At 44.0% G+C, this 21,711-nt stretch overlaps 1 protein-coding gene across 1 annotated transcript in view; it reads left to right on the top strand.

Annotated features, from left to right (window-relative positions):
- Nucleotides 1-18,169, top strand: part of shisa8b (shisa family member 8b) — a 37,294-nt gene extending 19,125 nt beyond the window's left edge. The window contains exons 5-6 of the mRNA XM_014179619.2: nt 10,450-10,554; nt 14,888-18,169. Coding sequence (XP_014035094.2) covers nt 10,450-10,554; nt 14,888-15,360 — 578 coding nt within the window. The 3' untranslated portion in view covers nt 15,361-18,169. The remainder of the gene's footprint in view (nt 1-10,449; nt 10,555-14,887) is intronic.
- The last annotated feature ends 3,542 nt before the right edge of the window (nt 18,170-21,711 follow it).

Here is a 21,711-nt window from a genome sequence, read left to right on the forward strand (position 1 = left end):
GAAAGATGCTTTGGGAAAAGAAAGAGATGCTTTGGTAAAAGAAAGAGATGCTTTGGGAAAAGAAAGAGATGCTTTGGGAAAAGAAAGAGATGCTTTGATAAAAGAAAGAGATGCTTTGGGAAAAGAAAGAGATGCTTTGATAAAAGAAAGAGATGCTTTGATAAAAGAAAGAGATGCTTTGGGAAAAGAAAGAGATGCTTTGGGAAAAGAAAGAGATGCTTTGGGAAAAGAAAGAGATGCTTTGGGAAAAGAAAGAGATGCTTTGGGAAAAGAAAGAGATGCTTTGGGAAAAGAAAGAGATGCTTTGATAAAAGAAAGAGATGCTTTGATAAAAGAAAGAGATGCTTTGGGAAAGAAAGAGATGCTTTGGGAAAAGAAAGAGATGCTTTGGGAAAAGAAAGAGATGCTTTGGGAAAAGAAAGAGATGCTTTGGGAAAAGAAAGAGATGCTTTGATAAAAGAAAGAGATGCTTTGGGAAAAGAAAGAGATGCTTTGGGAAAAGTAATGCCTGCTGCTCACTGACCAAGGAGTCAGATTTACGAAGCATTTTGCTCTGGGTTTAAAGTTTGCACCATCTTTTTCAATAGGGGATAAAACACCAAAAACAAAGCTTATTATACTTCCTCTTAACCTTTATTTATCCTTTTTGGTCTGCCCTCAATATTTAATTCACTTAAAAAACTTGTGTCTACAGGTGTAAACTTTGCACCTGGTGCAAATGCTTAAGTTTGGCCCAAAAGCTTCATTTTCATTTAAGTGTAGAGCAGCTTATGATGCTTTTGTGTATGTTTATGAACCTTGGGATAAGCATTTTCTCACGACATACCTCTCACTTCCTCTCTCACGCAATAGCTCTTTCCCTCTCTATTCTGTCCATCTTTCCCTTTGTCTCTTTCTCTCTCTCTGCAACACTTATGTTTCACCCACATTTACCTTCCCTCTCTTTCTTAGTATTGTCATATTGGCTGATAACCTCCCATCTCCATCTCCAGGCTCCAAAAAAGACAGACGGCTTGTTATTCTTATAAATGACAGATTTTAGCAGGGAGGGATTTGTAGCCCCCCTCCCTCCAGCCCTAAGGGAAGCACTCCAGTTAAAAATATAAAAACCAGTCTCTCATAGGGACTGATCAAGTGTGAGTCTTCAGGTACAGAGGGGTGATGGGGAGTTGCATGGCTCTATATACACGGCGGTAATAGGAGGTAGCAAGGTGTGTGTGTGTGTGTGTGTGTGTGTGTGTGTGTGTGTGTGTGTGTGTGTGTGTGTGTGTGTGTGTGTGTGTGTGTGTGTGTGTGTGTGTGTGTGTGTGTGTGTGTGTGTGTGTGTGTGTGTGTCGCTATGCCTGCCACACTAGTGAAGCTCAAATGGCCAATGTGAAACTACACTGCTCTCAAAGTAGTACAGACGCGTTAGGGCCAGCCATACACACACACACACACTCGTGTCTTACAGACGTCAGACATCCCGTTATGCACTCTCCTCTTTATCACCCTCCCTAAGGCACAAAATACTCTTTAATGTAACATTACAAACACACACACACACATGTGCTTGCTTGCTCGTCTCAGCAGTCTCTTAGTGTTTCACGGCTATGAACACACACAATAGCTGGGTATTGGGAGCAGGTTGTACTATGGGTAAGTGTGTTCAGAATGAGGCACAAACACACCTCTGGGCCTCTTGTGTAATAACCCTGTAATATCCAATGTATTATCAGTCCTATTACTGTTCTGAAGGATCATGCCATCTCACCAATTCCCTAATCACCCTTTGGACACGCCGGTTCTCCTGCAAACTCACCACATCTGAACTCACTCTGATAATCACCATTCCTCTCCTTTCCTCACGTATATAAGCAGCTAGTTTTATATCAGTGTTTGTTCAGTGTTTGTAGTGGCATGGGGCGGCCCAAGTCCTTATTCGATTTCCTTTGTTGTGCTTACCGGACTCTAAAGTAAGTGCCTTTTTTGTATGTAGAGAATTGTATAATGCTAATGCTAACGTTCTAGCCGGTATGTTTATTGCCAATCAGTTTATGATGCTATACTTTCCTTAGAAAGTTTTCCTTCTTTCCTTTGTCTTATATATCCTGAGTTGCATAGATATTACCCCAACCAGAAGCCATTGATTACAGGCAACATTCGCACCAAGCTAAAGCTGCCGCTTTCAAGGAGCGGGACTTTTTTCTTACCTTTATTTAACTAGGCAAGTCAGTTAAGAACAAATTCTTATTTTCAATGATGGCCTAGGAACAGTGGGTTAACTGCCTAGTTCAGGGGCAGAATGACAGATTTTTACCTTGTCAGCTTGTGGATTTGATCTTTCAACGTTTCGGTTACTAGTCCAACGCTCTAACCACTAGGCTACTCTAACCCGGAAGCTTATAAGAAATCCTGCTATGCCTGCCAACAAACCATCAAACAGGCAAAGCGTCAATACAGGACTAAGATCTAATAATCGTCCTACACCGGCTCCGACGCTCGTCGGATCTGGCAGGGCCTGCAAACTATTACAGAATACAAAGGGAAGCACAACCGAGATCTGCCCAGTGACACAAGCCTACCAGATGAGCTAAAAAACTTCTACGCTCGCTTCGAGGCAAGTAACACTGACCTGCTCAAGTACACTGCCTGCTCAAGTAACACTGACCTCTCAACCTGCTCCACTACAACACGGGCTGTAGTGGAGCAGGTTTAGAGCTTCAAGTTCCTTGGGGTCCACATCACCAACAAACTAACATGGTCCAAGGACATCAAGACAGTCGTGAAGAGGTCACGACACAACCTATTCCCCCTCAGGAGACTGAAAAGATTTGGCATGGGTTCTCAGATCTTCAAAAGGTTTTACAGCTGCACCATCGAGAGCTTCCTGATGGGTTGCATCATTGCCTGGTATGGCAACTGCTCGGCCTCCGAACGCAAGGCACTACAGAGGGTAGTGCGTACGGCCCAGTACATCACCGGGGCCAAGCTTCCTGCCATTCAGGACCTCTATACCAGGCATTGTCAGAGGAAGGCCCTAAAAATTGTCGAAGACTCCAGCCACCCAAGTCATAGGCTGTTCTCTCTGCTACCGCACGGCAAGCGGTACCGGAGCGCCAAGTCTAGGTCAAAGAGGCTTCTAAACAGCTTCTACCCCCAAGCCATAAGACTCCTGAACAGCTAATAAAATGGCTACCCAGACTACTTGCACCCCCCACCCCACTGCTACTCTCTGTTATTATCTATGCATAGCCACTTTAGTAACCCTACCTGCATGTACATAATTACCTCAATTCACCGGTGCCCCCGCACATTGACACATTGACTCTGAACCGGTACCCCCTGTATATAGCCCCGCTATTGTTATTTACTGCTGCTCTTTAATTATTTGTTTTTCTTATCTCTTACTTTGTTGGGGGTATTTTCTTAAAACTGCATTGTTGGTTAAGGGCTTGTAAGTAAGCATTTCACTGTAAGGTCTGCACCGGTTGTATTAGGCGCATGTGACAAACAACATTTGATTTGATTTAATTTTATTGGTAATGTCCTTTGTTTGGTTAGCATGGTTGATATACTTTTATATTTCGCCTTCCTTATGGCACTTTGTCATGTATACTAATGTATTTTATCTTCTCTTTGAATTCCCTTCAGACCACAACCTCCTATCATAACTTGTGACAAACTTACCTTCCCGCCTTACGAGCCATCAAATCTCCATCCTACCCCCCATGTGCTCCTGTGACCTGCTGTGCCCTTTTAGTTAGTGAATAAATAACGAGAACTGGAAACCTTGTCTTGAACCTTCCTTCCTGCATTCTTACAGATGCACCATAGTGGCAATATCACTCTTCAACCTAGCCTAAGATACAGTCCACCCTAGTATTTTTCTTAATTATATTAGTAACAGTACTGCTGCATAACTCCAGCCCGTTCCCTCTGTCCCTCAAATGACTGCATCATGTCTTAACAACCCTCCACTGTTCAGACAGAGAGAGTAGCCCAGGGCCAAGTGGAACAGACAGCTAAGGACACATATCTACACTATCTATCATATTCGGCCAGGTCTGCAGTGTATAGTACACCACCCAGCCGTACCAGCCTGGGAAGACATGACATTACATAACCATAATGGGCCGCCCCTGCCCTCTTGTTCTTTCTTCAGTGGGTCACCATGCCGAAGGTCTTACTTAATATGCACGGCATAACTCCAACTCCCCATCTCCCAGCTTCTTCTTTGCTAGATCACATACTACTCATTTGATGTAGGCCTACAAACATACAGTGCATTTGGAAAGTATCCAGGCCCCTTCCCTTTTTCCACATTTTGTTACAGTACAGCCTTATTCTAAAATTGATTAAGTAATTTTTTTCCCTCATCAATCTACAAACAATACCCCAAAAGGACAAAGAGAAAACTGTTTTTTAGAAAGGATTGCAAATTTATAAAAACTAAAACACAGAAATACCTTATTTACATAAATATTCAGACCCTTTGCTATGAGACTTGAAATTGAGCTCAGGTGCATCCTGTTTCCATTGATCATCTTTGAGATGTTTCTACAACTTGATTGGAGTCCACCTGTGGTAAATTCAACCAGTCCCTGCCGCTGAAAAACATCCACACAGCAGGATGTCATCACCACCATGCTTTGGAAAGGCATACCCCCGTCTATATAAGGTCACACAGTTGACAGTGCATGTCAGAGCAAAAACCAAGCCATGAGGTCGAAGGAAATGTCAGTAGGGCTTTGAGACAGGATTATGTCGAGGCACAGATCTGGGCAAGGGTACCAAAAACATTCTGCAGCATTGAAGGTCCCCAAGAACACATTGGCCTCCATCATTCTTAAATGGAAGAAGTTTGGAACCACCATGACTCTTCCTAGAGCTGGCCGCCCGTCCAAACTGAGCAATCAGGGGAGAAGGGCCTTGGTCAGGGAGGTTACCAAGAACCCGATGGTCACTCTGACGGAGCTCCAGAGTTCCTCTGTGGAGATGGGAGAACCTTCCAGAAGGACAACCATCTCTGCAGCACTCCACCAATCAGGCCTTTATGGTAGAGTGGCCAGACGGAAACCACTCCTCAGTTAAAGGCACATGACAGCCCGCTTGGATTATGCCAAAAGGCACCTAAAGGACTCTCAGACCATGAGAAACAAGATTCTCTGGTCTGATGAAACCAAGATTGAACTCTTTGGCCTGAATGCCAAGTGTCACGTCTGGAGGAAACCTGGAACCATCCCTACGGCGAAGCATTGAGGTGACGACATCCTGTGGATGTTTTTCAGCGGCAGTGACTGGGAGACTAGTTAGGATCAAGGGAAAGATGAACAGAGCAAAGTACAGAGATCCTTGATGAAAACTTGCTACAGAGAGCTCAGGACCTCAGACTGGGGCGAAGGTTCACCTTCCAACAGGACAACAACCCTAAACACACAGCCAAGACAACGCAGGAGTGGCTTTGGGACAAGTCTCTGAATGTCCTTGAGTGGCCCAGCCAGAGCTCTGTCTTGAACACTGGCTTACATCTCAAATAAAATAAAATAAAATGTTATTAGTCACATGCACTGAATACAACAGGTGTAGACCTTACAGTGAAATGCTTACTTACGAGCCCCTAACCACCAATGCAGTTAAAAAGAAATGGATAAGAATAAGAAATAAAAGTAACAAGTAATTAAAGAGCAGCAGTAAAATAACAATAGCGAGACTATATACGGGGAGAGACTGGAGACCTCTGGAGACACCTGAAAATAGCTGTGCAGCGACACTCCCCATCCAACCTGACAGAGCTTGAGAGGATCCGCAGAGAAGAATGGGAGAAACTCCAAAAATACAGGTGCGCCAAGCTTGTAGCATCATACCCAAGAAGACTTTAAAGTGCTGCCAAAGGTGCTTCAACAACGTACTGAGTAAAGGGTCTGAATACTTATGCAAATATATATATACACTGCTCAAAAAAATAAAGGGAACACTAAAATAACACATCCTAGATCTGAATGAATGAAATAATCTTATTAAATACCTTTTTCTTTACATAGTTGAATGTGCTGACAACAAAATCACACAAAAATAATCAATGGAAATCCAATTTATCAACCCATGGAGGTCTGGATTTGGAGTCACACTCAAAATTAAAGTGGAAAACCACACTACAGGCTGATCCAACTTTGATGTAATGTCCTTAAAACAAGTCAAAATGAGGCTCAGTAGTGTGTGTGGCCTCCACGTGCCTGTATGACCTCCCTACAACGCCTGGGCATGCTCCTGATGAGGTGGCGGATGGTCTCCTGAGGGATCCCCTCCCAGACCTGGACTAAAGCATCCGCCAACTCCTGGACAGTCTGTGGTGCAACGTGGTGTTGGTGGATGGAGCGAGACATGATGTCCCAGATGTGCTCAATTGGATTCAGGTCTGGGGAACGGGCGGGCCAGTCCATAGCATCAATGCCTTCCTCTTGCAGGAACTGCTGACACACTACAGCCACATGAGGTCTAGCATTGTCTTGCATTAGGAGGAACCCAGGGCCAACCGCACCAGCATATGGTCTCACAAGGGGTCTGAGGATCTCATCTCGGTACCTAATGGCAGTCAGGCTACCTCTGGCGAGCACATGCGGCCCCCCAAAGAAATGCCACCCCACACAATGACTGACCCACCGCCAAACCGGTCATGCTGGAGGATGTTGCAGGCAGCAGAAGGTTCTCCACGGCGTCTCCAGACTCTGTCACGTCTGTCACATGTGCTCAGTGTGAACCTGCTTTCATCTGTGAAGAGCACAGGGCGCCAGTGGCGAATTTGCCAATCTTGGTGTTCTCTGGCAAATGCCAAACGTCCTGCACGGTGTTGGGCTGTAAGCACAACCCCCACCTGTGGACGTCGGGCCCTCATACCACCCTCATGGAGTCTGTTTCTGACCGTTTGAGCAGACACATGCACATTTGTGGCCTGCTGGAGGTCATTTTGCAGGGCTCTGGCAGTGCTCCTCCTGCTCCTCCTTGCACAAAGGCGGAGGTAGCGGTCCTGCTGCTGGGTTGTTGCCCTCCTACGGCCTCGTCCACGTCTCCTGATGTACTGGCCTGTCTCCTGGTAGCGCCTCCATGCTCTGGACACTACGCTGACAGACACAGCAAACCTTCTTGCCACAGCTCGCATTGATGTGCCATCCTGGATGAGCTGCACTACCTGAGCCACTTGTGTGGGTTGTAGACTCCGTCTCATGCTACCACTAGAGTGAAAGCACCGCCAGCATTCAAAAGTGACCAAAACATCAGCCAGGAAGCATAGGAACTGAGAAGTGGTCTGTGGTCTCCACCTGCAGAACCACTCTATTATTGGGGGTGTCTTGCTTAATGCCTATAATTTCCACCTGTTGTCTATTCCATTTGCACAACAGCATGTAAAAGTTATTGTCAATCAGTGTTGCTTCCTAAGTGGACAGTTTGATTTCACAGAAGTGTGATTGACTTGGAGTTATATTGTGTTGTTTAAGTGTTCCCTTTATTTTTTTGAGCAGTGTACTTAAGTATCAAAAGTTAAAGTAAAATTATAAATAATTAAGAAAAGCAGGTGGGATCATTTTCTTGTTTTTAAATTCACTGATAGCCAGGCACATGCTCCAACACTCAGACATCATTTACAAACGAAGCATGTGTTTAGTGAGTCTGCCAGATCAGAGGCAGTAGGGATGACCAGGGATGTTCTCTTGATAAGTGTGTGAATTAGACAATTTTCCTGTCCTGTTAAGCATTCAACGAGTACTTTTGGGTGTCAGGGAAAATGTATGGAGTAAAAAGTACATCATTTTCTTAAGGAATGTAGAAGTTGTTAAAAGTAAAAGTTGTCAAAAATATAAATAGTAAGGTAAAGTACAGATACCCCAAAAAACTACTTAAGTAGTACTTTGAAGTATTTTTACTTAATCTGGGCTAGTGGGACGTCACCGTCCCACTCTATTCAGCAGCCAGTGGAACAGCGTGGCGCGAAATACAAAAACCTCAAAAATGCAATCATTTCCACTTTTCAAACATACGACTATTTTACACCATTTTAAAGATAAGACTCTCGTTAATCTAACCACATTGTCCGATTTCAAAAAGGCTTTACAGCGAAAGCAAAACATTAGATTATGTTAGGAGAGTACATAGCCCAAAATAATCACACAGCCATTTTCCAAGCAAGCATATATGTCACAGAAACCCAAAACACAGCTAAATGAAGCACTAACCTTTGATGATCTTCATCAGATGACACTCCTAGGACATTATGTTATACAATACATGCATGTTTTGTTCAATCAAGTTCAAATTTATATAAAAAAAACTGCTTTTTACATTGGCGTGTGATGTTCAGAAAATGTATCCCCACCGAAAACCTCCGGTGAATTTACTAATTTACTCATCATAAACGTTGACAAAATACATAACAATTATTTTAAGAATTATAGATACAGAACTCCTTTCTGCAATCGCTATGTCAGATTTTAAAATAGCTTTTCGACGAAAGCACATTTTGCAATATTCTGAGTACATAGCTCAGCCATCACGGCTAGCTATTTTGACACCCGCCAACTTTGGGCACACTAAACTCAGAATTAGCATTAGAAAAATGGTATTACCTTTGCTGATCTTCGTCGGAATGCACTCCCAGGACTGCTACTTCCACAAGAAATGTTGTTTTTGTTCCAAATAATCCATAGTTATGTCCAAATACCTCCGTTTTGTTCGTGTGTTCAGGTCACTATCCAAAGGGTAACGCGCGAGCGCATTTCGAGACAAAAAAATTCAAAATGTTCCATTACCGTACTTAGAAGGATGTCAAACGCTGTTTAAAATCAATTTGTATGGTATTTTTCTCGTAAAATAGCGATAATATTCCAACCGGACAATAGTGTATTCATTCAAAGAGGAAAAGAAAAAACAGCGTGTTCTCGTGAATGCGCATATCCAATCTCTTAGTCACCAGGCAGACCACTGAGAAACAGGAGACGCCTCAAACCTGCTTTCTGAAGGCTTTAGAGAGCCAATGGAAGCCTTAGAAAGTGCTTCGTAACCCCAGAAATACTGTAGTTTCCGAAAGGGACTAGAAAGAAGAACTACAAATTCTCAGACAGGCCACTTCCTGCTTGGAATTTTCTCAGCTTTTTGCCTGCCATATGAGTTCTGTTATACTCACAGACACCACTCAAACAGTTTTAGAAACTTCAGAGTGTTTTCTATCCAAATCTACTAATAATATGCATATTCTCGTTTCTGGGCAAGAGTAGTAACCAGTTTAAATCGGGTACGTTTTTTATCCATCCGTGAAAATGCTGCCCCCTAGCCCAGACAGGTTAAATACTTTACACCACTGGTTCCAAACTTCTTCCATTTAAGAATGATAGAGGCCACTGTGTTCTTGGGGACCTTCAATGCTGCAGACATTGTTTGGTACCCTTCCCCAGATCTGTGCCTCGACACAATCCTGTCTCGAAGCTCTACGGACAATTCCTTCAACCTCTTGGCTTGGTTTTTGCTCTGACGTGCACTGTCAACTGTGGGACCTTATATAGACAGATGTGTGCCTTTCCTAATCATGTCCAATCAATTGAATTTACCACCGTTGGACTCCAATCAAGTTGTAGAAACATCTCAAGGATGATCAATGGAAACAGGATGCACCTGAGCTCAATTTCGAGTCTCATTGCAAAGAGTCTGAATACTTATATAAATAAGGTATTTCAGTTTTTTATTTTTGTACATTTGCAAAATTTTATAAAAACCTGTTACGCTTTGTCGTTATGGGGTATTGTGTGTAGATTGGTATGGATTTTTTGGTATTTAATCTATTTTAGAATAACGCTGTAACGTCACAAAATGTGGACAAATTGAAGGGGTCTGAATACTTTCCGAAGGCACTGTATATATTGCAAACTGCGCTGCCATGCCATGGCAATGTTGGTGTAACAGTACATCATAGGGAAAAACACTTGGGGATTTTTATGGCGGTGTACCGGTATGTAGGAATAATCATGTGAGGCTACTGTATGTGTTCATATAGGCTACTAACGGACCCCAGTTCTATGGCCACTAGCCATGCAGGGTGTGAGATGGCTCTGCCCCTATGCAACCCCAGTGTCCCACTTTTCTTGTTCCCCCTGACAGCATGACAGAGGCTGGGCCAGCAGCGGTCATTGATGCAGTTTTTTTCTACCTAGTTTGTTTGTTCCATTGTTAATTAGTCACACCTCATTTAGCACTAGGGGCCACATTCTCCCTTGGCAAAACAGCACTTTGCAACAGACAGTGTTGGGCTGTGACAGATCTGGACAAGGGAAGAAGAATTCTCAATCCCAGTCACAACTGTTAGGAGCATTTAAATAGTATGCTGTCTGTACAATTGACAAATAAAGTGATATTAATCTTATTACTAACTTTTCTCTCTTTTTTTCTCTCCATCTCGCTCTCTATCCTTCTTTCTCCCAACAGAGCACTACCACCTGAACAATTCAGCCTTATACCCAGGAATGCCACACCCTCACAGCAACCTCAGTGGACTGGGCCTCAACAAGTACAACTCCCTCAGGGCTGTGGGTAAGGCCACCCACCCACCCCCACACACACACACGCACACGCACAAGCATAATGGACTCAAACATGCACGCACACACACACATGCATAAACACACATTAACACACATATAAACATACACATGTGGACACACGCACGCGCACACACACACACACACACACACACACACACACACACACACACACACACACACACACACACACACACACACACACACACACACACACACACACACACACACACACAGTGCACTCTAGGACATCATGCTGATCATAATCCAGACTGGCACTGTAACCTTTTCAAACCATCGTAAGGTTTTCAAGCTGGCATCTGATGTGGTTTAGGCTCCCTTCATGGAAAAGACATATCATGAATGAAAGGAGATATCCTACTGGCAATACAGTCTCAGCGCTTTTCTGGAAAGTGTAGGTCAGATCCATATACACTCATTGGCAGTTTATTAGGTTCACATGGCTGTGGCTTGCTATATGAAGCAGGCAGACAGGCATCGAGGCATTCAGTTACTGTTCGAGGTACTGCTGCTCATTCCATTCACCAGCTCCAGAGGTCTACGTCACGGGCCTTCTAGGCGTCACTGAACTGGATTCATTACCACCAACCCTGGACTGTCTTGTCTCATTACGCACACCTGGTTCCCATTCCCCCTGATTAGTATGTGTATATATGTGCCCTCTGTTCCCCTTTGTCCTTGTTGATTATTGCTCCGTGTCCGTTGGTCTTGTGTGTACCTGTGCTGTGTTGTATTCGCTTGCGTGTTACCGTGTTAGTCTGCACTTGTTATTACTGGTCTCGTTCCGTGTATTTATTAGAGGTTTACACCTTGCTCTTTGTTTGGGTTACAGCCCTGTGTTATATGTATACGTATTTGTTTTGGGCTTCGTCCCCATAATGTTCATGACATACGCTATTTTGGGTAGAGAAATAAAAGCCCCCATTTCATATTCCTGCACGTTAGAATGGGCAAAACGAGTGACCTTAGCGACTGAGCGCGGCATGATCGGCGGTGCCAGATGCGCTGGTTCCAGTATCTCAAACCTCCAGCCCCCTGGTCTTTTCACGCGTGACAGTGTCTAGGCAGTGGTAGAAAAAGTAAAAGTAAAGATGATACTCTTTAATATAAAATTACTCAATAAAAATCACCCAATAAGATATTGCTGGTTTTAAATATACTTAAGTATCAAAAGTACATGTAATTGCTAATATATACTTAATTATCAAAAGTAAAAGTATAAATAATTAAAACTTCCTTACTTAATCAGACAGCACAATTTTTTATTTATGGATAGCCAGTGGCACACTCCAATACTCAGACATAATTTACAAAGGAAGCATCTGTGTTTGTTAAGTCCACCAGATCAGAGGCAGTAGGGATGACCAGGGATGTTCTCTTGATAAGTGCGTGAATTTGACAATTTTCCTGTCCTGCTAAGCATTCAAATGTAACGAATACTTTTGGGTGTCAGGGAAAATGTATGGAGTAAAAAGTACATTATTTCCTTTACGAATGTAGTGAAGTAAAAGTTGTCAAAAATAGAAATAGTACAGATGCCCCAAAAAACTACTTAAGTGGTACTTTAAAGAATTTTTATTTAAGTACTAAGGTTACAGAGAATGGTGCGACAAACAAAAAACAACTAGTCAGTGAAGTCCTGTGGGGGAAAAAAAATCTTGTTTATGAGAACGGTCGAAGTAGAATGGCAAGAATGGTGTAAGCTAACAGGCAGGCCACAAACAGGAAAATAACGGCGCAGTACAACAGTGGTGTGCAGAAGGGCATCTTGGAACACACAACTCGTCGGTCCTTGTCATGGATGGACTATTGTAGCAGACGACCACAACGGGTTCCACTCCTATCAGCTAAAAACAAGAAGCGGATCCAGTGGGCACGTGATCACCAACACTGGACAATTAAGTAGTGGAAAAACATAATCTGGTCCGACGAATCCCGGTTCCTGTTGAGTCATGCTGATGCCAGAGTCAGGATTTGGCGTAAGCAGCATCAGTCCATGGTTTATCCTGCCTGGTATCAATGGTTACAGGATGGTGGTGATGGTGTAATGGTGTGGGAAATGTTTCCCTGGCACGTTTGGTCCCTTGATACCAATTGAGCAACATTTGAATGCCACACCTTGTAGAATCCATGCCTCGAATAATTCAGGCTGTTCTGTAGGCAAAAAAGGGGTCCAGCCCGGTAGTAGATGGGTGTACCCAATAAACTGGCCGCTGAGTGTATATACACAGTATATGGTTCTGGTGAAGCTCATGTAAACCAGGGTTTCCCAAACTCAGTCCTGGGTGCACGTTTAGTTTATTTCCTTAGTACTACACAGCTGATTCAAATAATCAAAGCTTGATGTTGAGTAAGTTATTTGAATCAGCTGTGTAGTGCTAGGGGAAAAAACTAAACATGCACCCAGGAGCTATAGTGATGTTGTGGTACAGACTGGCAGATTAAAGTCGAACAATCTATACTATTCACAGTAATGTATTATTTTGTGTCTGAAGCAACATTATGGCAGTGTGTTGGGACAGAACACACCATTCACACCGACAGACTGAAGAGAAATACAGCAATGGACAGGGAACGGAATCTCTGTCACTCCACAATCTACTTTTCAGGCATAGAGGGATGATTCACTGACTAGAGTGGAATGGAAAGCATTGCACTCTGAATTCCTCTCAGAAACATTCGCTCTTTCTCTCTTAGATTTGTCTCTCCGCGGCTCTAATGAGTATCCATGCATCACACACATACATATCGCCTGGCAGACAACACTGATCCGACCTGACAGAGACCTGGAGACGACTTACACATACACACATGTAGACACACACACACATATGTAGACACACACACACGTACATAAACGCATGTAGGAACACACATCCAAACACACATGCACGCATACTGTACATGCAGACAGACACACGCAGCAGCACCAAACATGTTTCTCATTTTGGGTTGGGATCAATTCCATTTAAATTCTCTAAATTCAGGAAGTGATATATTTTTTATGAAAATCCTTCCTGAATTGAAATGGAATTGACACCAACTCTGGTGCTTCGTTGAAAACCAAAAGCATCATCTGTGTGAAAGAGGCATTATGACTTCAACCCACAGCTCAGAGAGAACAGAACGTCATTGACGTGTTCATGGAGAGAGACAGTACAATAAATACACGAGAGCACACACACAAAGTGAGCAGAACAGGGTTAGGAGTGTGTGTGCCTGAGGGATCGGGGTTCTAGAAGCACTGATCTCACTGCTGAGACCGAGGCTGTCCCCGTCCCCCTGAGCTGAAGCTATCTGACACACTGACACACTGGCCTCACTGCTGAGACTGAGGCTGTCCCCGTCCCCCTGAGCTGAAGCTATCTCACACACTGGCCTCACTGCTGAGACCGCGGCTGTCCCCGTCCCCCTGAGCTGAAGCTATCTGACACACTGACACACTGGTCTCACTGCTGAGACTGAGGCTGTCCCCGTCCCCCTGAGCTGAAGCTATCTCACACACTGGCCTCACTGCTGAGTCCGAGGCTGTCCCCGTCCCCCTGAGCTGAAGCTATCTCACACACTGACACACTGGTCTCACTGCTGAGACTAAGGCTGTCCCCGTCCCCCTGAGCTGAAGCTATCTGACACACTGACACCTGGTCTCACTGCTGAGACCGAGGCTGTCCCCGTCCCCCTGAGCTGAAGCTATCTGACACACTGACACACTGGTCTCACTGCTGAGACTGAGGCTGTCCCCGTCCCCCTGAGCTGAAGCTATCTCACACACTGGCCTCACTGCTGAGTCCGAGGCTGTCCCCGTCCCCCTGAGCTGAAGCTATCTGACACACTGACACACTGGTCTCACTGCTGAGACTGAGGCTGTCCCCGTCCCCCTGAGCTGAAGCTATCTGACACACTGACACACTGGTCTCACTGCTGAGACTGAGGCTGTCCCCGTCCCCCTGAGCTGAAGCTATCTGACACACTGGCCTCACTGCTGAGTCCGAGGCTGTCCCCGTCCCCCTGAGCTGAAGCTATCTGACACACTGGCCTCACTGCTGAGACTGAGGCTGTCCCCGTCCCCCTGAGCTGAAGCTATCTCACACACTGGCCTCACTGCTGAGTCCGAGGCTGTCCCCGTCCCCCTGAGCTGAAGTTATCTGACACTCTGGCCTCCCAGTGCCCACCCTATTTATAACACAAACTTCCAGGATTTTTACAGTTGAGGATTTTAGTTTTTTTCTGAAATCAGGGCCTCTTCTTAGACAGTTGACAGTTAATTTCAGGTCACTAACTCTCTTCTCTCTTGTCTGCTGCAGCGGACACTGCCTCTCGGGGATACTATAAGAGCTACCCTTTGATGGACTTCTCCCAGTACCAGGCAGCCCCTCCAGCCTTCCAGCCCATCTCCCTGCACCCCAAAGACAAGTCCTACCTTCACCAAGACCACCACCAACTCCCCACCCACCACAACCTCCATGCCCCCCTCTCCATCTCCATCCCCCAGAGCCACCCGGAGAGGTCCCGCCTGTCCAAGACCACCAGCCACCCCCTGTTCTCTAGCTCGGCCTTGAAAGCCTGGGACACCAGTGGACGCCACGTCCAGAGGCAGACCTCCCAGCCTGGGCACATCTCAGCACACCAGCATGCCTATTCCACCAGGAGACAGCACAGCGTAGAGAATTTCCCGGAGATGTTCAACCACCCTGTGTCATACGGCCACCCATCCTCCTACCACCACACCAGGCATAAGAGCTACTCCACCAACAGCAAGACAGAGGTCACTGTCTGAGAATGGAGCTCTGAGTTCCTCTGTAGCTACAATGATACAGAAACAGATACAAACATGTACAGGATACAGAGGAGTGTCGGAGTGTTTCAAAGATACTGGATGAAGTGGGGTTAAAAGATAGGGCAACAATGCATCAGCATCGCCACCCACCACCATGACTCAAGTAGAATAACTGAACCACAAAGATCACCAAGACATTGATAATGCAAGAGAAACACTGTCGCTCTCTGAACACCTCTGAGCCTCAGAACCTGGACCCTCTCGGTCTCTATGTCTACCACAACTCCTTGTTGCTCGAAACCTTTCTTTAACTCTACTACATCTCTCCATGCATTCTTCTCTGGTCTTGTTCTTTCGCCTCTATCCTCTATTTCCCACTCCCACAGCTCCCCCCTCTCTCAGCCCTTAGAAGCGCTGTGTTCAGGCCATTAGAGGGATGATGGCACCCCCGGGGCCACATTAACTCGACAGGGACAATGCCATCCTCACGTCAGCTCTAATCAGCCTCTGCCCCAGCACAAGACAGAGAGAGAGAAAGGGAGAGAGACAGGTAGGGAGAGAGTGGGAAATCACTCTAGGGATCTGTAGAGGAAAGCCGGATGACAGGAGAGGACAAAGTATATATGTACAGATTTTTCTTCCCTGGGGCTGAAATGAAGGAGTCATTGTGGATCTGGAGACTGTCTAGCCTGGGTGCCAGTCTGTTTCTGCTCTCTTGCCAGCTCCTTATGGAATTGTTACGGCTTGACAACGACAATGGAGTAGGCAATGGCACAAACAGATCTGGGACCAGGCTAGAGACTGGGTATTGATGGAGTGTTTATTAGTGCGTGTGAGTATGTGAGGACACACTGGGCTGTCAGTGTAAGGGAATTTGTTGCAGCATCTCAGACCCCAGAGGAGGTCTTCCGTGTTTTCCCTCGATGCACGGACAGTAAAGGGCACAGACAAGAGCTCTAGAGGTGTTGCTAAGGCTACCAGGCTCTCTTTAAATGGCAAGGGATGTACCCTATTCTACAAATGGTGCATCTATTTGTTTACCAGGACAATGATTAACCACTGAAGGAGAATAAAGAAACAAAACTGTTGTTGAAAAGTAGGATACTTGTACATGACTAAATGTCACATAACAGGGAGGGGACTAGTGATAGTAGCACCTTTGGTCAGTTTCAGTAGTTCTAAAACCCAGACAATGGTGCAGAAATGTGTAAGGACCAATGAAGTCTAATCGACGCTACGGTCTCTCGGAAGGTATTGGGTTGAGCACAAACTCACTCTAACAAGGTACACACATGTAGCCTTGTAGGACCATCCTGATCTCGCGAGCTAGCAAGATTAAGATGGCCATACGAGGCTAACACACATGTAGCCTTGTAGGACCATCCTGATCTCGCGAGCTAGCAAGATTAAGATGGCCATACGAGGCTAACACACATGTAGCCTTGTAGGACCATCCTGATCTCGCGAGCTAGCAAGATTAGGATGGCCATACGAGGCTAACACACATGTAGCCTTGTAGGACCATCCTGATCTCGCGAGCTAGCAAGATTAGGATGGCCATACGAGGCTAACACACATGTAGCCTTGTAGGACCATCCTGATCTCGCGAGCTAGCAAGATTAGGATGGCCATACGAGGCTAACACACATGGCCAACGTACTGGCTGCACACTTCAGATGAATCCACTTCCAGAAGTGGATTGCTAATGAAGGCAATGAATACAACTAAACTCTTTACATGAGTCATGATCATGATGCATTACTACCCCTTACCTCGCACATCCCTACCCTTCCTCCTTTTCGACAAGTAGTCTAACGTTTAAGAGCTTATGCGCCAGTAACCGATAGGTCATTGGTTCGAATCCCCAAGCCGACTAAATGAAAAATATGTCAATGTACCCTTGAGCAAGGCACTTAACCCTAATTGCGCCTATAAGTCACTCTGAATAAATGACTAACATGTAATCTTCTCTCTATTCCTCCTTATCTTCTCTCTATTCCTCCTCATCTTCTCTCTATTCCTCCTCATCTTCTCTCTATTCCTCCTCTACCGTTTTCTAATCAGCTCCTCTCCAGTTGTAATCATAGCCTTCTTTCATCTCTTCCTTCTCTCGGCTCTCTCATCAAGTCTCTATTCACCCCTTCTTTTGGAGAGCTATTTTCTCTCTCATTCCCTCCCTATTACTCGCTCATGTTCCCTCTGTTCTCTGGCTCCAGGCGGTGTAACTGATAGTCCTTTGGTCCCCTGCTCTGTTTCCCAGTCCCATCACCCCATGTCCCATAGCCCCAGAATGCAGGTTTGCTTGCGTGTGTATGTATGTGTTTCAGGGCAGTGGGCTGAGACAAGGGCATGTGTACTCTCACATGAACATGATTAAAACGACCAGACACTGTTTAAATGACTCCCGCGCCAATAGTAGCTTTTAAAACAAATGTTTTGACGACAAGAACAGAAAACAGACCTATTTTCAGCTAAGTTTTCCACTGAATGCTTCCTGTCCTCAACTGAAAACCAAACACAGCCTATGCAATGAAAAACCTGTAACACTGTATCAACATCAACACGCTAGCATTACACCCTCACAACAAATTGTAAGATACCACCACCACAACGACTACCGCAACTGGTCATAACCATGTCATAACAGCTGACATAACTTGTCATAACCTGTCATAATGGTCATAACACTGTCATGACCTATATATTTTCACCTGTTGTGATATATATTGTGTTACTTTATGGCTGGTTATGACACCTACATAAGTGTCGAAACCCACATTTTTTTCAATTTCTTAAAATGCTTTTTTAAATCCTTTGTTGTTGTAATGTATTCATTACAGTCATGTTTTTTTAATATTTTAAATAACTTGTAGAAAATACACTTTATGACACTGTCATGAAGCATTCTGGCCACCCTGTGTCACTTTACTTGGACTAAGAAAATACACTATGCCAAGAGTGCAAAGATGTCATCAAGGCAAAGGGTGGCTACTTTGAAGAATCTCAAATATAAAATATATTTAGATTTTTTAACACTTTTTTGGTTACTACATGATTCCATATGTGTTATTTCTTAGTTTTGACGTCTTCACTATTATTCTAGAATGTAGAAAATAGTAAAAATAAAGAAAAACCCTGGAATGAGTAGGTGTGTCCAAACTTTTGACTGGTACTGTATATATACAGTTGAAGTCAGAAGTTTACATACACTTAGATTGGAGTCATTAAAACTTGTTTTTTAACCACACCACAAATTTCTTGTTAACAGACTATAGTTTTGGCAAGTCGGTTAGGACATCTACTTTGTGCATGACATAAGTAATTTTTCCAACAATTGTTTACAGACAGATTATTTCACTTATAATTCACTGTATCACAATTCCAGTGGGTCAGAAGTTTACATACCTTAAGTTGACTGTGCCTTTAAACAGCTTGGAAAATTCCAGAAAATTATGTCATGGCTTTAGAAGCTTCTGATAGGCTAACTGTCATCATTTGAGTCAATTGGAGGTGTACCTGTGGATGTATTTCAAGGCCTACCTTCAAACTCAGTGCCTCTTTGCTTGACATCATGGGAAAATCAAAAGAAATCAGCCAAGACCTCAGAAAATAAATTGTAGACCTCCACAAGTCTGGTTCATCCTTGGGAGAAATGTCCAAATGCCTGAAGGTACCACGTTCATCTGTACAAACAATAGTATGCAAGTATAAACACCATTGGACCACGCAGCTGTCATACCGCTCAGGAAGGAGACACGTTCTGTCTCCTAGAGATGAACGTGCTTTGGTGCAAAAAGTGCAAATCAATCCCAGAACAACAGCAAAGGACCTTGTGAAGATGCTGGAGGTACAGGTACAAAAGGTAGGTACAGGTACAACAGGTACAAAAGTATCTATATCCACAGTAAAATACGTCATATATCGACATAACCTGAAAGGCCGCCCAGCAAGGAAGAAGCCACTGCTCTAAAACCGCCATAAAAAAGCCAGACTACTGTTTGCAACTGCACATGGAGACAAAGATCATACTTTTTGGAGAAATGTCCTCTGGTCTGATGAAACAAAAATAGAACTGTTTGGCCATAATGACCATCGTTATGTTTGGAGGAAAAAAGGGGGAGCCTTGCAAGCCGAAGAACACCATCCCAACCGTGAAGCACGGGGGTGGCAGCATCATGTTGTGGGGGTGCTTTGCTGCAGTAGGGACTGGTGCACTTCACAAAATAGATGGCATCATGAGGAAAGAAAATGATGTGGATATATTGAAGCAACATCTCAAGACATCAGTCAGGAAGTTAAAGCTTGGTTGCAAATGGGTCTTCCAAATGGTCAATGACCCCAAGCATACTTCCAAAGTTGTGGCAAAATGGCTTAAGGACAACAAAGTCAAGGTATTGGAGTGGCCATCACAAAGCCCTGACCGCAAACCTATAGAAAATCTGTGGGCAGAACTGAAAAAGTGTGTGCGAGCAAGGAGGCCTGCAAACCTGACTCAGTTACACCAGCTCTGTCAGGAGGAATGGGCCAAAATTCACCCAACTTATTGTGGGAAGCTTGTGGAAGGCTACCTGAAACATTTAGTTAAACAATTTAAAGGCAATGCTACCAAATACTAATTGAGTGTATGTAACCTTCTGACCCACAGGGAATGTGATGAAAGAAATAAACGATGAAATAAATCATTCTCTCAACTATTATTCTGACATTTCACATTCTTAAAATAAAGTGGTGATCCTAACTGACCTAAGACAGGGAATTTTTACTAGGATTAAATGTCAGGAATTGTGAAAAACTGAGTTTAAATGTAGTTGGCTGTATATAAAGTTGTATGTAAACTTCCGACTTCAACTGTATATAACATAAACCAACTGTTGACATGTAGGCTATCGAGTAATGGAATGTTTTGCTTTGTGTGTAGGTTTTGTGGGTTTTGACACTTCTGTACGCGTCATAACCAGCCATAAAGTAACTACCGTGGTAGGTTTTGTGGGTTTTCACACTCTTATGTAGGTGTCATAACCAGCCATAAAATAACTACCGTGGTAGGTTTTGTGGGTTTTCACACTCTTATGTAGGTGTCATAACCAGCCATAAAATAACTACCGTGGTAGGTTTTGTGGGTTTTCACACTCTTATGTAGGTGTCATAACCAGCCATAAAATAACGCAATGTCACAACAGGTTTAAACATGTCATGACAGTGTTATGATCATATTATGACAGGTTATGTCAAACGTTATGACATATTATGACATGGTTATGACCGTGTAATGAGGCTAGGTGTCAAGTCAAGTGTTACCATGCAACATAGCACAACATGAGTGACACACAGAGGCAAAAACTGTGCAAGCAGCACACACTGGTGAGGGTAGTCAAGAGGGACTAGAAAGGTTGAATCAATATAAATAGTTATTCATATTTCAGTATTTAAGTCAATGTTTTTACCGTTGAATGAAGTGCTTCCAACCTTTTCCATTATGACACCATGCATTTTTCCAACCCTTGTACTGTTAACCCCGGTGTCCAGGCTAAATTACCAATCTGGCCCTCATACCATCATGGCCACCTAATGATCCCCAGCTTCCAATTTGCTCATCCATCCCCCTTCTCTCCCCTGTAACTATTCCCCAGGTCGTTGCTATGAATGAGAATGTGTTCTCAGTCAACTTACCTGGGAAAAAAAAAAAAAACGTACAGGGAATACTTTGCTTTATGTTCTGTTGGGATAAATGTTTGACACACAGTGAGCTCCAAAAGTATTGGGACCGTGACAAATATTTTGTTATTTTGGCATTGTACTCTAGCACTTTGTATGTGAAATGATACCATGACTATAAGGTTAAAGTGCAGACTGTCAGCTTTAATTTGAGGGTATATACATCCATATCGGGTGAACCGTTTAGAAATTACAGCACTTTCTGTACATAGTCCCTTCATTTTAGGGGACTAAAAGTAGTGAAAATGTAAGTATTTGGTCTAGATCGCACGCAATGACTACATCAAGCTTGTGACTCTACACATTTGTTGGACGAATTGGCTGTTTGTTTGGTTGTTTCAGATTATTTTGTGCCCAATAGAAATGAATATACCTAACTGATAGTGCGAACCATCGCATTTAACAATGGAAAAAGGTGACTGGGAATATTGGTGAATACAAACAGTGTTGTTATTCCCTCTGTAAGGCAATCAAACAGTATAGAGACAAAGTGGAGTCACAATTCAACGGCTCAGACACAAGACGTATGTGGCAGGGACTACAGACAATCACGGACTACAAAGGGAAAACCAGCCATGTCGGGGTCACTGACGTCTTGCTTCTGGACAAGCTAAACACCTTCTTCGCCCGCTTTGA

This window comes from Salmo salar, chromosome ssa28, assembly GCF_905237065.1.
Source record: "Salmo salar chromosome ssa28, Ssal_v3.1, whole genome shotgun sequence".
In the NCBI taxonomy this organism is placed as follows: domain Eukaryota; kingdom Metazoa; phylum Chordata; class Actinopteri; order Salmoniformes; family Salmonidae; genus Salmo; species Salmo salar.